The 16,820-nt window shown below is 33.2% G+C and overlaps 2 protein-coding genes across 4 annotated transcripts; one reads left to right on the top strand and one right to left on the bottom strand.

Moving 5' to 3' along the window:
• Nucleotides 1-5,041: 5,041 nt before the first annotated feature.
• LOC108827888 (mitogen-activated protein kinase 17) lies at nucleotides 5,042-9,132 on the bottom strand. The gene is made up of 9 exons (XM_018601402.2): nucleotides 9,026-9,132; nucleotides 8,368-8,788; nucleotides 8,113-8,240; nucleotides 7,538-7,597; nucleotides 7,315-7,464; nucleotides 7,062-7,217; nucleotides 6,834-6,971; nucleotides 5,563-5,750; nucleotides 5,042-5,487 (listed from the first exon to the last, which is right to left on the bottom strand). The coding sequence occupies exons 2-9, from the start codon at nucleotides 8,771-8,773 to the stop codon at nucleotides 5,244-5,246; spliced, it is 1,470 nt and encodes a 489-aa protein (XP_018456904.1). The 5' UTR covers nucleotides 8,774-8,788; nucleotides 9,026-9,132; the 3' UTR covers nucleotides 5,042-5,243.
• A 4,515-nt stretch (nucleotides 9,133-13,647) lies between these two features.
• On the top strand, nucleotides 13,648-16,461 carry LOC108824279 (phytanoyl-CoA dioxygenase). 3 transcript variants are annotated; one of them, XM_018597672.2, is made up of 10 exons: nucleotides 13,649-13,839; nucleotides 13,942-14,066; nucleotides 14,147-14,207; nucleotides 14,708-14,776; nucleotides 14,867-14,985; nucleotides 15,274-15,421; nucleotides 15,512-15,656; nucleotides 15,772-15,858; nucleotides 15,976-16,024; nucleotides 16,201-16,461. In XM_018597672.2, exons 1-9 carry the CDS (start codon nucleotides 13,782-13,784, stop codon nucleotides 16,016-16,018), a joined length of 855 nt encoding a protein of 284 aa, XP_018453174.1. In that variant the 5' UTR covers nucleotides 13,649-13,781; the 3' UTR covers nucleotides 16,019-16,024; nucleotides 16,201-16,461. The 3 variants fall into 3 exon arrangements, with proteins under 3 accessions (XP_018453175.1, XP_018453174.1, XP_018453173.1); XM_018597673.2 differs by lacking the exon at nucleotides 16,201-16,461 and having other exon boundaries at nucleotides 13,648-13,839; nucleotides 14,150-14,207; nucleotides 15,976-16,185; XM_018597671.2 differs by lacking the exon at nucleotides 16,201-16,461 and having other exon boundaries at nucleotides 15,976-16,185.
• Nucleotides 16,462-16,820: the final 359 nt, after the last annotated feature.

The following is a 16,820-nucleotide window of genomic DNA, read 5'->3' as shown; positions in this document are numbered from 1 at the left end:
GCCATCCGACCATCTCTAGATGCTTTAAGTGGTAAAAAAATCTAGATATTTATGGATTTTGTGGTGATTAATTTTTAAATTAGAATTTTTTTAAAATCACACCACGATTATAAAAAAAATTACAAAACCATGAAAGAATAAATTATATCAAGATGCCTAATCTATAGGAGTCCATTAGATTTTTTTTTTTGATCAAAAGTCGTCCGGTAGATAAGTTTATACTTCTACACCTATTTTTAAAACTGTGGAACTTAAGTTTTTAAATATTATCCCGTATTATAAAAATGATTTGTAGATTCCTTTGATGTATTTGCAAAATGGGCTTATTTATCAAATAATCAAACAAAAAAAATAGATTTAGGAGAAAGAGCAGAGAGAGAGAGATACAAAGAAATTATCCTGTATTATAAAAACACTAAATATATACCAATAATGTGTTATATTTTCAAAACCAAAACATAAATTGTGAAAATCAAAAATTATTTTTTATTAAGAATCAAATAAAATGTTAAATAATTAATTTATAAAACTAATGAATAAAAAATAATTTTAATATGTGTAAACAAACTAAAACATAATTTTCAAATATCAGAATTTGACTGAAGTCTGCCTGTCAAAGAAATATGAGAAGAGTTATCGGTTTTTTTTTTCTGAGCAAAGAGAAGATTTATTGTTAAGAGCATCTCCACTCTATAACACTATTTCAGTGTTAAAATTACATTATTTTAGTGTAGTTTTAACATTAAACAAAGTTCAATTCTAACCACAACACCAAATTTAACATTAAAAGTATTTTTATAATATTATATGTATTTATGTTTTTATTTGTTATTTATTTATCTATTTATTTTATTAATAAAGTAAGTGAATAGTATTTTAATGGAATGAATAATATTTTAGTGTGGTGAATAGCGTCACACCAAATTTGATATGAAATTATAGTGTTACACTAAAATAGTGTAATTTTTAGTGTTATATTAGAAAAGGTTTTTGTGTGAAAATCATACTAAAATAGTGTTTTGGAGCTGGGTTGGAAATAACATTAGTATTTCTAAAAATAAGTGTGTCAAAAGAAGAGTTATTGTTAACTGACACGTTTTAAACAGTAAATCAAGTAAATCAATAGGGAGTAGTAGATGATGACTCAGTGTGGGAAACTAACCGGCAGGTTTGTGTTCGTTTATGTAATTAATTGGTCAATCCGTTTCAGAATAACTTAGGTTCTAGAAAAAAATTGTTTTTAAAAAATCAATATTTTACGTTTTTAATGTATCTAATAATGAAATTTTACTTAATTTTGATCGGTTAAAATTATAAAAAATATCTAAACACAAAAAATAATATATTTATTATTAAAATTTACGTATAAACTCTAATAAAATTTTTGAAAAGGAAGGAGTATATAGCATTTACTATTCTGCTAGTTAAACTATGACATTTGTTATGTCTACGTACGAGACCGTGGAAATATAACTGGTAAAAATTATTGAGATTGAAACGCATATTCGATGGTTATTGGGTTTGTTGATTTTTTGTACCCATTGCCATTTTTTTTTGACAACGTACCCATTGCCATTTAATAAAAGATAAAAATATAAGATGTTTCTTTTTTGTCAACAAATATAAGATGTTTCAAGATTCAATAATACGTGTTTATATACATGAAATGTAACGTTTCACTAAACAATTTTAAAGGATTTCTTAAAAGTCTTTAACTCTTGTTAGTTTATCAAAAACGATTTAGACTAAACTAGCTAATAGAAACACCATTTTTGTATCCACGCTTCAACAGTTCACATGCATTTTACAATATTTAAATTAGTATATGATTTTGTAATGAATTACAAGAAATATGATAGATTTATGTGTATATGCAAAATCGTGTATTAATAGTGATGTGAATATATATGTGTGTGTATATACAATGTATGTGAAGTTTGTCGAGTCTAACATGACTACATGTGTAAACCTGTAAATCAATTTAGTTATCAGATAACTAAAATGGAATATAAGATAACATACTGGACCGGTCTACTCAGCCACTGAATTTAATGATTCAACTACGCTAATTTCTTGAACTAACTGCTTAATTATTTGGCTGTACGTCCATGATTATACTTCCTTAAAAAAAATACATATTTTAGATTTTTCATATATATTAAAAAAAACAAATTAAAATTTGATCGTAAATATATTAATTTTTGTAAATAACAATTTTTTATAACTTATAGAAAATAGAAATTCAATAAACATATTGAAGTTTTAGAAGTTTACCATTTTCATTAAATAATTCATTAAAAAAATAAAAAATGTATTTTTTGAAACAATTTTTTCTAGAATATGAATTTTTCTGAAACAGAAAAAGTATTAATATGTCTAGATTTTCGTGACTATAAGAGTGATTCTTGAAATTGGAGTAACTTGGAATAAATAAATTTAGAGGGAAAAAAGAAAAATAAATATATGGTATGAGAATAAAACTTTTACTCTTCTAAAAAAGAGAGGAATATATTACTCTACAAATTCACTGGAAAACAAAATCATTTACTCTCCCTCAACTAAAATGATTATCCTGATTGGTTCTAGTTTGGAGTAACTGAGCTAAATTTTTTTTTTCTAATATTCTACTCTAATAATATCATACAGTGAGCCATAGTAATTGCTTATTCATTTTCATACTATATAGGTAAATTAGTAAGATTTTGTAAAAATAATTAATAATTGAAAAACTAATCATATTTTCTTTGCAAAACATCATGAATGCAATATATGCCTTATGCTCTTTTAGCTCGCGCATGAAGATACAATTTTCTCAAAAAAAAACACATGAAGATACAATCTTTTTATCATGTACTCTTATTTCAGACACTTTTTTCAGTATCGCTATAAGTGACCACAGATCACTTTTTGTTAAAAGTGACCACTAATCACTCTCTTTCAAGACTTAGTTGTCGCAAGTAGTATGAATTTGCGTGGATTCTAAAACTTCAATTATTACTGTCGTGGAAGAGGATCCCCAATTTGTACAAACAGCTTTTGTTGCTTCGAATGAGCAAATAATTCGTCTTGGAACGTACATAGATTTACTTCCGACATCACTATCTTCTAAAGTCAATTTTTTTCTGTCTCATAATCATTTTCTTCTACTCTTTGGATCCAAACCCATTCTATCTTTTTCTTTTGGTCAATCAAACGATTCAAACCCATTCTAGCTATTCTTTCATTTTACGTTTTGGTACTCGTAAGGTTTCAGTTTTAATTCGCACACCAAAGATAATCATCAGTAACATTAGAAGTCAACAGAACAGAAATAAGGGATCATTGTTTCTCACTATTATGAATATGAACTAAACAAGGATTAAAAAGCCTGCATAGTTATGTGTGAAAGGCTTTTGGTCTTTAGTGTTCAACATAAACATTAGCAATTGTCTTATCATGATTATTGTCTCTATTAACCCCACCTCCCATGCTAATGCATCATCATATAAAGAAACTATATAAAATGAAAAGTATCACCAAATATTGCTGACTTGCAAAAAGTTCAATTCACCAAAATAAATGTGAATCTGTTAATAAGGAAATATATGGTTCTATCTCAAACGATGATCTCTTGATTATGTTTCATTTCTCAAAACATGTCTGATACTCTTTAGTATTGATCGATTCAATTCAGATCTTGTTGAGTGACAATACGATTGACAGATCTTTGCTAGTGCCTAGTGACCAGAGGACGCATAATGATGAAGGACCCCGACTCACGCACGACAAGTGTCGATGATAAGTGAAACAAATTTACCAACAATTCAAGTTTCAATAGGAAAGAGAAGGTATCTTAAAGACAGGGAGGAGACAAGGAGGTTAGTGGGTCACATTCTTTGATGATTGGGTAGGAAACATTTTGTGGGCCACCACTTGTTCCTCTATCCCTCTCCCGTGAACCTCCCCATTGGTTGCTACCCCCATAAACACCGGTGGGACTATTACCACTTTCTACATTAATTCACACTCCACAAACTAGTTACTTGAGTATAAAGCAACCACTAACTTATAGTACTTTTGTAGATCCCATTAAAGGCAAGTCCCATTTACATGCGACCATGAGACTCTACTATATATGGCCATACAGGAATGATCTTGACCCCAGAGGACTATACTAGTTGTTAACAACATATCTTGTCAAACGTCACAGTAAAAAAATACCAAAAGAGGATGCGACATACCGAGAGTATGTACTAGAAAAATGGTATGTGCATTGGCCTGATGCAACCTTTTAGTCCCCTAGGAGACAAAGTGGCTGTCTCATGCTAAGCTCAGCTTTTAGCGCTGGAAACTTCTTCAGGTCGTGAGAAAATCCTAGAACTTTAATTCTGTGGCAACAGAGCATCAAAACGACAGTAACGGAAGAAAGAATGTTTACCAATAAGTGCACAGACTGTTTCTTCACAAGCAAATCACCAGGTCCACGTAGAAGAAGGTCTATGTTTGCCAAGTAAATCCCATCAGCTGATTTCCTCAGCATCTTCAACCGTTGTAGGCGATATGAAATGATTTTCCGTACGCAAGGCCTTCACCTAGATTGAGATTATCAACATATTCTTGAATCAGCACAGTTGCCAAAAAAAAAAAACCATCCATGTAAATCTGATTCTTTGAAGGTTCTTTATGGTGTTAAAACAAGCCGAAGCTTTAAAAGTTAACCTCAGGAAATGAACATGAAGAGCTAGCTCTAACTCTCCTACACATTGAATTGCACAAATTCCAAATTTTGATACCAAAACTTGTAGATGTGGCTTAACACATAACCAATAACCAAAATACATGAAGGTTACAGTACGCACAATAGTAGAATCGATTTCGTGATAAACAAGTTTTTTTGTTCCATGTATGGTTATGCCTACCGTGTGAAAGCCACAACTGTGCCTTTTACTCTAACGCAGGCATAGAACCTATAGTACAAGTAAAATAAAAGCTCAGCAGCAGAATCTTCTCATATGCTCAGAATAATAACTCATAAGCTGATGAATATATAGATTTGTAAATATGGTTCTAAAGAGATATATAGATGAATTCAAGTTCCAAGAGAAACCATTACACACAACATGACCACATCAACAACAATGAAGGAAGAGAGAGAGAAATAGAGAGAGCTTAAGTGAAAACTAGTAGAGACATGATACAATACGCGCAACAACCAATGATTTGCTGCTAAACAACTTGAAAGTCACTTCTTCTTTTTTTTTTGTCTAAGAGACTGCAGAGGAGACACCGACAGATCTGGAAGCACAGATACTATCACTCCTCACCAGACAAGCTGACCGTTTAACCGGAGTTGCAGCCGCTTTTGCTTTGTCTATTTGTGTTGTCTTCTGTGATGATAGCCTAGTCGCTGTGCTCGTAGTCTGCGGAGGTGTAAACACCACTGAAGCAGAAGACGTTTGGGCGTGAACCGAATCACCACCCTCGTCATCTGATGAGCACACCCGTTCTCTGCAACAAACCAAACCGGGTTTACATTCGCTTAAACTCATCAGGGTTCAGTTCCAAGTAAGTAGTTAAACTAACCTTGGAAGCGAAGTGTACTTTCTCTGAATAGATGGGGAGTTACGTTCCTCTTCATCCTCATCGTGTTCTTCAAGTCTAGCAAACTCTTGTTTGAACTGATCAACTCCGCTTGGGTACAGAAAATGAGAGTTGATGTTCTCTTCTCCTTGTAGATACTCTTGCAACATCTGTGGATGGTACTCTAGAATCTAATTCACATCCAGAAACAGAACAAATCAGCAACAAGATAATCATAAAACTTATCTCTAAGCACATGATTCCTTAAATGTCTTTTTTGGGACATTTCAGTTTCTTCCGACTATTTTGGTTTATAAATATTTTCTTATAATATTTGATAATCTAAAACTAAACATAATTAATATTAAAATGTTTGATAATCTAAAACTAAACATAATTAATCCCCTAGACTATAGTCACATGTCTTCTCTATAATCAATTTCACCAAAATATGACATGACTACTGAAATTGATGACATGTATTTCGAAAAAATATGACATGAATTATTTCATTTAATGTTGATTTATATTTTTGATAAACTTATTAGAATATGGTAATAACTCATGTATTACATTTAATATTGATATTTATTTTTGGTAAAAAAATTTTAAATATGGGAATATCTCATATATCATCTATAAAATAAATATATTCATATATAACATTACTAATTTCAAAATTTTATTATAATTATACAATTTGTATTATTAAAGCTTCCCAAAATTGCTACAATTCAAAAAAAAAATAGATTTCTAATCATAAAATCATTAGTTTCTTATATATCTACAAATTTTATAAATATTGGATAGTTTGAATTTTTGATAATTATATAATTTTATACAAATTGATTTAATATATTTAAACAATATAAATAGATAGAAAATACTATCTAATATTATAATTTAAAATAAACAAAATCATTTTATCTTAATTTAATATTTAACTAAATCAAATCTATATTTAAATATTGAGAAAAGATAATAAAATCTATAATATTTAATAAACTTTATTTTTAAATATAAATCAAAAATTTTGAAAATTTCTTACTGCACAGGAAAACACCTAGTACTTTAGGTATACATACAGCTACATTTAAAACTCATTTAGTTCTCGATTCGGTTTCGGTTTGATCTCTGATTTTTGGTTCCGAAAATATATTGAGAACTTTGGTTTGGTTGGTTTCGGATTCGGTTTTTCAGTTTTGTTCTGGCTCGGTTTTTTGGTTCTCTGTTAATATGCTGAGGACTAATTCCTTGAATGTCTTTTATTTTACCTCTCTGTACATGAGCTCTCTCACATCATCCCTAGTCAGTTTCCTCCTTTCAAACTCAAACTCAAGCTTCGAGATAGGCTGCCTCGAAGGTTCATAGTCCACATTAGCCAATCCTTGAAAATAGGGATCAGCCAACGCCTGAAAAACAAAGTAAACAAAAGCATCAAGAAACCATAACAATGAATACAAACAAGTAGTACATGGGAGAGTCTTCTTCCTTTCTTTTACCTCTTCTGCAGAGGGACGGTCTTTTGGATCAAAAGCAACTAAACGCTGAAGCAACTTGAGCGCCACGGGATCGACATTGGGAAACTTATGAGTGAAAGGAACAGCTTCTTTTCTCCTCATGTTACTCAAATACTTTCTAGCCTTCTCATTCCGTATCTACAGTTCCATTCATGACACACACACACAAAAACTTTTTAAAACTTGCAACCAAAGCAAGTTTTTAAGCCTCTGTATTGCGATTTTTAAAACAAACCCTGGAAAGAGTTATCGGCGAAGGTGTTCCAAGCAGATCCGTGACGAGTTCAAGCTGGTGCACAACGTTTTTGCCAGGAAACAAGGGTTTTCCTGTTAGCATCTCTGCAAATATGCACCCAACGCTCCACATGTCAATCGCTGGCGTGTACTGCACCAATCATGCCAACTCCATAAGCTCACACATCATTTCATCGAATACAGAAACGAAACAAGAAACTTACGTTGGAGTAGAAGGAACCACAGAGCTCTGGAGCACGGTACCATCTTGTAGCAACGTAGTCCTTAGCAAAACAACATCACAAAGATTGGTTACTTAAATCATTTGAAGTAAAGACATAACTCTATATTATAGAAAAACAAACTCCTCTTTGCAGGGCCTGATCTGAAATTTTGAAGATATAATACTATTTTAAAATGTCTTAAAAATTTTCATAGTTCTTTCTTTTAATCCAATTAGATTTTGATCCGTCTTTCAAATGTCAGATATATTTTTGTTTTACATTTTTATTAAAAAATTAATTTTCATATTTGTATTTTTCCTTGTAATCACATCTGTATAAAATATAGTATATTTTAAATGATTAGTAAAATATTTTAATAATTGTATTAAAGTAATTGGAGTAAACCTATATTAATAGATCATGTTACTGTTCTAATATAATAGATTTAGGAATTCATATCTATATAAAGAACCTTCAAAAATTTTGGGAACTAAAGCTAATGTTTCATAGGGCTGCGCTCAGATTCGTTCCGGACTCTCTGCATAGTACAATAACTTGATATAGGAGATACGTACAGTCCAGAAAACGGCAGAAGGGGAATCAGTGAAGGAGACACGAGCAAGTCCTAAATCACAGATCTTGATCTTGCAATCAGCGTTAGCAAGGATGTTTTTAGGCTTCAGATCTCTATGGAAAACATGCGCTACAACAACACAAACAAGGAGCCGAAACATGATAAGAACACTTTCATCTAGTACAGGGACAAAAGAAGGAAACGACACTGATGACACATGTTTTGAGTCGATATAAAGGGCACCAAGAAACCTTACCTGAGTGCATGAATTTCAAGCCACGAAGAAGTTGGTACAAGAAGAATTGATGATGCTGAGGAGTGAGGTCATCATTTACCTTTAAAACATGGTGAAGATCTGACTCCATCAACTCGAAAACTACGTATATGTCTTTGAACTCCTTGCGGCAAGGAGGCAGCATGATGTGTTTGATCTCCACGATGTCCGGATGTTTCAGTAGCCTGAGAAGTTTGATCTCTCTGAGGATCCGGATGGCGTCAGAGACGTGTTCGAAGACGTTGGTCATCTTCTTGATGGCTACTTTGCCTCCGGTGTGTGGACATTCGGCAGAGGCAACAACTCCGTAGCTTCCTTTTCCGACAACTTCTTGGATTTGGTATTGGCTTGCTTCACCGTACTCGGTGAAGAACTCTTTCTCCAGCATGATTGATTTTTTTTACTGTTTTAACAACAGTTAAAAAAAACAATGTTACTGTAAATCTATCTGCTTTGTTTTACTCAAAGAATCTAAAAGAGGAAACACTGAACGTTGATTCAAGTTAAATTCGTCAGAACCGGTTTACAAATCGAAAGAACCAACTCTGAAACATCAGATCTCTGAGTAACTCTAAGATCTATTTGCTATCTAGTTATACAAAAGTATAAATTAAAAGAGGAGAAATAGAAAAAGAGAAACCTTTTGATTAGTCTTTAGAACAGAGAGAAAGGTAATGCCACGAAGCTGCTGCGCAATGCAGTGGAGACTAGTGGATGTGTCTGTGACTTAAAGAATGGGCACACGCTATTACGTATATATATGAATATATGAATCGCGTAAAGACAAAACAGCTCTTGTCAGCTTTGCCGATTACTTCATTTTTTAACACAATTTTTTTTTAAAAATACACATAAATATACTTTTGCGAAATTATGAAATTTTTATTTAAGAAAAGAAAGAAACAACTTGCCAAAATTCCCCGTAAAGAAGTTAGATAAGCCAAAACAAAATTCTGAAATTAACTTTTTGCTGACAGAGAGTATATTTTGGAATTAAAAAAACTCAGAAATCAGATGAAATCACTGTAATAAATAAAACTAGATTAGGACCCGCCCTAAAGGGCGGAAATTGATTTGTCAAATTTCAATTAATAATATATGGTATATATAATATGTGTATATAATATTATATATATTTTGTGTAACATTTATATATATATACATATTAGACATATATAATATTTTATTAAATATATATAAATTTAATAGTATTATAATTTGTGTTGTACTTGTTATTAGTTTGTATTTAATCTTCTTTCATTTCTAGTATAATAGTTTGCCTTGTCACACTTTTTACCTTTTAACACACATAGTTATGCATTTTTTCAAAAAAAACTTATACACATAGTTTCATAAAATGTAATATATAAAAAAACATATTTAAAAAATCTATTGACCATATGCCATCATTATTTGGTTGTTTGAACAAAAAAAAGTCATGTTCTTGCATAACTGTGTATGTTGTGATATGATGTAAGTAAAGAGTAAATATATGGAAATAAAGTTAGTGATACGAACATGAGCATATGTTGGTCTATGCCACAATTATTTGGTTTTTGAAAGATCAATGAGCATAAGCATACACGGTCTTTGTATGCTTACGTTGTAAATGAGTCGGATATTTTTTCTCTTATGTCTGGAATGATATGGAACTCGTTGATTTAAGAGTGGTTCAGTTTTATATGATCTAATTATATTAAGAGATTAACCAAAAATATTATAAAAGTGTTACTGGTTAGGTTTAACTAATCTATGTTGGTTAAGATTTGGTTTAATTTAAGTTGGTAGGTTACATTGTATAGGAGGTATGATATATTCTAGCAACAACTATGAAAGAGTCTAAAATTTAAATGAGAAATTTAAATAGTAGATAATTCCTAAATTAATAGATTAGATAAAATAAAAAATAGGAGGAAATTGGAAGCCGCGTGGCGATTAATAATATTGCTGGAAAATGCGAGCCATGCATTATCTTATCTTCAATACCCAAATTTCATGGAATAAATTCATCACAGATGGAAGAGAAGATAAGATATTTGAGTTATGGTGGCCACGTGTCTAACCAGCAACTACGTCGTTTAGCGTACAAAATGGGTCTGTCTCGTTCAGCAGTTCTGATTCTCCTACCATTGCTGACCATTATCGTAAACGGCGTCGCTTTAATGGCGGGCGATGCATAAACGGGGTCGTTTTAACGGTTGTATAAATGAAGCGTTTTAGTCTGCTGGCTTTGTCTCTTGATTACTCTAATGAGCCGTAACCCATAATAGGCGTCTATCATCACACAGTCAACTGCCATGGCGCAGCTCCGTAGATTTGGCTAGTTTTTAGTTTTGTTTCTTGTTCATCGTCAACTGGTGGTTTTATTAAATTGAGAAGGAAAAAACAATCCAACAGATAGATCATACAATCTACAAAAAGATCGTATGATGTATTGAACATAATGACTTTGGAATAGCAAAAGAAAAAAAAAAAGTCGAACTTTCTCTCCCAAATCTCTTGACCCTTCTTCACAGATCTCTTCTTCTTGCGGTGGTCGGTCGGCTCTCCGCCTCCGGTCACCGTGGGATTTCGGTTCCATCAGTTTGTTAGAGCCTCTTCCTTCTGAAAATTCCTCTGAGTCTCTTCTCTTTGCGCGGTGAATCTGGTTCTGTTGGGGTTTTCTCTCCACCGGATCTAAAGGAAGGCTTGGGTGTCTTCGTCTTCTTCGGAACACCGGCGAGGCGTGTACTTAGTTAGGATTTTCTTTGGGCCCTTATTTCGAGCTTTGGTGACTCGACTGCGCTCAGATCTGGTAGATTTGAGATCCGAAGTCCGCTGGAACGTTAGATGCGCTGCAGCCATCTCTGTTTCTTATTGAGCTTCGCTCCAGTCGATAGTCTCTACGCTTGCATAAAGGTTTCATCTAGAGCTTCTCCTCTCAGATCTGAGAGAAAAGTGGCGTTGAGGCTCGCCACTGAGAACTTCTTCTCATTAGTTCCTGAGACGACAGCCATGGCGCAATTCCGGTGATGCTTAGTGCTCTCTGACTCGCTCCCGACGTCGACTAAGGGTTTTGAGGACGACCCGATGCGTTGAAGTCTTTGCTTGACGGTGGAGCTCTTGCTTACTAGTTTCGTCGCCTGCTTCGAGGAGTCTCTAAACTCCTCCTGTGTTCTCACCTCTCTAGCCTTGCTCCGGTGGAAGCTTTGTGTTACTCTGATGCCTCCGCCGTATCCTCTGAGACCTCTCCCAGATCGCGTGGCCGGATGAGGAGTCGCTATTACCGCCTGCGCTTGATCGGTTTTGGTCTCCTGTTCTTTGTTTTCAACGGTGGTGCTTCAGGTTAACTTTTCGCTCTTCTGCTGAGATAGCTTTGGGTCTGTTTGTCGAAGTCCTCCTCCTGTAGTGTTCCGGGGTGGAGCCAGACGCCTCCGTCGAAGCTGCTAGGAGCCATCTTCGGGTGAGTGCTCGTCTGAACAGCTCGTTGGCTATTCTCTTGTTTTCTTGGGTCCTTCCCAACTGATCAAGAAGCGCAAAGGCTAAGGAATAATCTGTTGTCTCTTGATCTATAACCTATTAGCTTCAAGCAAACCATTGTATGGTAAGCTTGGAATTAATCCTTGTGTATCTTAGGGCTTTTTATTTTTTTTTACAGTCACTAAGATCAAATCAGCTTTTAAGCAGATTGTGGTTTCAAGTTTCATCAAATCTTGTAACCAAACTTTCATTATAAGTAATGATATTTACCATTTAGCAAAAAAGAACATAATGACTTTATCTTTAACACTCAATAATAAACATTGTTGTAATGAATACGTCCCGTTGAATGTTGATCAGTGAATATTGCTTTTCTAGCCCATTTTATTTTTAAAACTCGTTGGCTGTATTGTAAAATTACACGTTATAGTAGATCATCATGCCGATTGTGATGTTAGACCATCTCCAACCCAACTCTATTTTCTTCTCTATAATTCTCACAAAAATAGAATAACTTTATTATATAATAAATTTTGCTCCGATGGTTTATTCTATTAACTCTATTTTTGTGAGAATTATAGATGAGAAAATAGAGTGCCATTAGAAATGTATAAACACAAATCACTTTTTCGGCTAGATAAATCATGTTTTGAGTACAAAACTTACATTTATGGCCGTTGTTCTACTTTGTTGATATTTGATTATTTCGTTGACCTTTGTATATATCACCACTAACATACGTATACTTATTATCTTGTACAAAGAGTCAGATATCCAGACTTACTTTTGCAAGTGGCAAGCTTTTACAATAATTAAAAATCTAACTACAAAATCAAGTTACATAAACCAGTTGACCTTGTTAAAAAAAAACAGTTGACCTTACTTGAAACTTGAAAGTGACGTTTTATAATAGCTGTTGTCTTCAATGCTTTCTCCTAACTTCATGGAAGAGATTGTACGGAACATGGTAATGACAAATCATATTCACTCATAGAGTTTTTAACTAAAATACCAATGCAAGTTTCATATTTGTTGTGGCAAGTATGTGGTGGCTTAAAGCAATTGTGGCCTTTATTATTTTGAATAATTGCACTCCCTACACACCAAACTCACCCTATTTGCATTCCACACACTAAATCCCCCTAATTTTCTTCCCCCCATCACTACCATTCTCCCCCTTCCTATGGCAAATCCCTAATATCCAACTTCTTTTAGGATTTTGAGCAAATTCACTCTTATTTTGATAAAGTATTAAGTTTTAGTATATTTTGTTTTTGTTTTTCAAACTAATTAAAAGTGTATATAATTCATCTTTGGTAACTTTTTAATTTTCATCAAATCAGAGAAAACCAAAGTATATATATATATATATATACATTTTTAAATTGCAACACTATGTGAAAATAACATTGAGTATATTTAGTCATAACTAAGTTCAGCTAAAATATTTTATTATAAAAATAAAAGATATCAAAGTAAATTAATATAAGAGTAACATACAAAATTATGAACAAAAATAAAATTAAATAAAATAAATAAATTTCCATAAAATAATCTCACTTTATTAAAAAGCAAAATTTAGCAATTTAACATTATAAACTAAAAGAAATTTTAAAAATGTACTTATGTAAGTCTTTTGCGCATTGATCCATCAAGCACATAGATATAATTATTACTGTTGGGCTTAGTAATACAAGAGGCCCAAATAATAAGTCTATCACGCTCTACTCTAGCGCGTTGAGAATACTTGCTAAGCTGAAGGTGAAAGGACAAGTCAACGTGTTGCGCGTGGGGGAAAAGGTCTGAATATTTTTTGGAGTTCTAAAAGACTTTGGTCTCTTCTTCTACTTGTCCTTTTGGGTGATCGAAGTCAAAAACAAAACGATCATAAATACAGAGGAGGATTTGAAGCACGAAGACTCTAGCGGAACCACTGCATGATGGGAATCACCGGAAGTCTAACTCCAGACCAGCTCGAGCTTTTCCACTCTCAAGGTTTCTTATGAAGTTTCCTTCTAACTCTATTTGTGTTTTTGCTTGGATTGATGAACGAGTAAGAAGGAGAAGTAACTTAATTATTTTGAAATAATGAAAAAGAGTATGTCGTGATCGAATCTTTCGCGAGCGAGGATGAGATTAGTGGCTTGAGGAAGAGGATGGACGAGTTGCTGACTCAATTTGATCCTTCCGACTCCTCCTCTGTTTTCTCCACTACAAATCAGGTTCAGCTCCATCATGATTCTTATGTTTTTGTCTGATTTTAATTTACTTAAAATCTGATATTATCATGTTTCTTCTGCAGCAGCACACGAAGGACGATTACTTCTTTGACAGCGCTGCAAAAATCTCCTTCTTCTTTGAAGGTATCCTATGTTCTTTAGAAGCTTTTCTTGCATTACTTTTGTTTATAGTTTCCCATACACTTCTTTTGTTTATATAATCAGAAAGATCGCTTGAGTTAGTGTTCTGATTGTGTTCTTGGCAATTCTATGTTGTTTGTCGTGCAAGTACTCTTTTCTTAAGTAAATATTTTCACTTTACTATGAATGCTGCATCCAATGAATTTGAGATATATAATGTTGCAGAATCTGAAAACACTAATAAAAAAATTATCATTTTCTTATTTAAAACAGTAGAATGAATGTGAATATTAGTCTTCATGAAAGTAATGGCAGTTATTTTGATTCACATGTGTAGGAAACTGCAATCGTTTATTTATAATGACCTAACTAGGATGCAATTTTTGTTTGTAAATCTTAAATCATTTTAGTTGGAATTCTCTAGTGTCTACTTATTTTTTGTTATAATCTCGCTTATTACCTGCTTTGGTACCGTGAAGAGTTGTTGTTTGTTTGAATCTCAGAAAAAGCTTTTGGCAACAATGGGGAACTGAAGCAACCAAAAGAGCTTTCTATAAACAAAGTTGGCCATGGTACCTTTTTCAACATGTTTACTACAAAAAAAAACAAAACTTTAGTGTTTGGTGGAGGAAAACGTTTGATAATGTGTTTTGTTGGCGCAGCACTGCACGAGCTTGAACCATTGTATAAGGAATTCACATATTCCTCCAAGGTCTCAAGTTTGGTATCATCCTTTGGTTACAGGAGACCAGTCGTCATGCAGTCTATGTACATTTTCAAGGTACTTTTTAAAAAAAAAATATACTTCTGCACACCACTTAAGATCAATGGAAATGCGTTGCCACAAAATTCCATGTGTTCACACTATATGTTGATTTATGTTAATAATTAGGAACTGAGATCCTCACAGAATATACAAAATGTTCAACAATTGATAATGCACATTATTCAGAAATAGTATTTCTAGTAAAGTTTATAGTTTCAAAAGCTATCTCTAGATAGTGTTCTTATCTATAATAAGGTTAATATGAGCTTATCAACTAAGCATTTGGGCTATTGATTTTACTAGCAACCTGGAATAGGAGGCGAAGTTGTGCCGCACCAAGATAATTCTTATGTGTACACGGATCCACCTAGTTGCACTGGTCTCTGGATGGCTTTAGAAGATTCCACAACTCTAAACGGTTGTCTTTGGGCAATACCTGGATCTCACAAGAGTATGTTTTTAATCTCTGTCTCTTGTGTTCTCTGTGATCCTCATGGTTTCTTCTAGCTAAACGGTCTTTTTTTCTTCTACTTTGTTTCAGACGGTCTGGTTAGAAGGTTTGTCCGGGGTGAAAACGGTGTAACTTATGATCAGCCATCCCCGTCTTACGAGCTGAAAGATTTTGTGCCGATTGAAATGAAAGCAGGCTCAATGATTGCCATTCATGGTGATCTAATCCATCAAAGGTAAAACTTCTATCTTCCACGATGAAGTAGCTTTGCTTATTAGTCTAGATTTTGGCTGAGCTCTGAAAAAAAAATGTTCTCTAACTTTCTTCATTGTGTTTGTTTTGGGATGTAGTTTCGAGAATCTATCCCCCAAGTCAAGACATGCCTATAGCTTACATGTAGTTGAATCTGATGGATGCAAATGGGCGCAAGACAACTGGTAAATTTTTTTTTACTATTTTATCCAATCATTCTCATTATTAAATCTATACAAAGTCTTTTACCAACTATTTTTGATGAGTGTATTATTCATGCTTACAATTCCTTTGTATGCTAGGATTCGAAGAGAAAACATGCCTGAGCCTCTCTATGCCCCTTAAATACAAGTCAGTCGCGTTTATCGAATTGCTTCTGAACAATAATAAGAACATGGCTAAAAGACTCTTGTTGTGTCATTTACTTGTTGAAATACAATTTGTTTCTGCTTGGTCTCTGTAGTTCTGTCTGTGGATTATGATCAATAAAGTGTGGCAGTGATTACTTGATATTTCTGTGATTACAGCTTTGAATTCGCAGTAATTAGACACTGAAGAAAGTCCCAGGAAGTAGCTAGGAAATATTAATAAACGAGCATTGGATACAGCTTTGTATCTTTTTTATTTGTCAAGACTTTTTGAAATGTTAATGTGATTTGAGGAATGGGACAAAACTATATATCTGTCCTGTTGTAATTGTACTAGGAAAAATAAATCGTGGGACTGATGTTTTAGGTGCAGAAACAATAGAGTCAATTAAAGTGTTATGGTCGAAGTTATAAATGCTTTGTGTGGTTGTCTTTAAGAATCGTTCTTCATCGTCATTTGTCTCAAAGACGGTTATTTTGTTCATACCATCATGCAAATACAACAGTCATGTTCTTAAAATCGACTTAAAGAGACAAAAGATGGGCTAACATCCATTTGAGAGATTTTCACATGGATCACAGATCACTCAAGCTTCTGAGAAACTTTCCTGTCAAAATATTTATTACTTTTGGTAAGAAACTCTCATTTCAGAACCTTCCATTGGAGTTATCCTAAGAGCATCATTAGTGATTAGTGGTAGGTTTTCCACATTTATATATTAATATTTTAAAGTAGACCAATTATCAGAATTATATTTAATATTTTATAATTTGGTAAG

This window comes from Raphanus sativus, chromosome 9 (genome assembly GCF_000801105.2).
Source record: "Raphanus sativus cultivar WK10039 chromosome 9, ASM80110v3, whole genome shotgun sequence".
NCBI classification, from domain to species: domain Eukaryota; kingdom Viridiplantae; phylum Streptophyta; class Magnoliopsida; order Brassicales; family Brassicaceae; genus Raphanus; species Raphanus sativus.
Note: the sequence above shows the minus strand (reverse complement) of the source record. Positions and strands in the feature narration are given on the sequence as shown.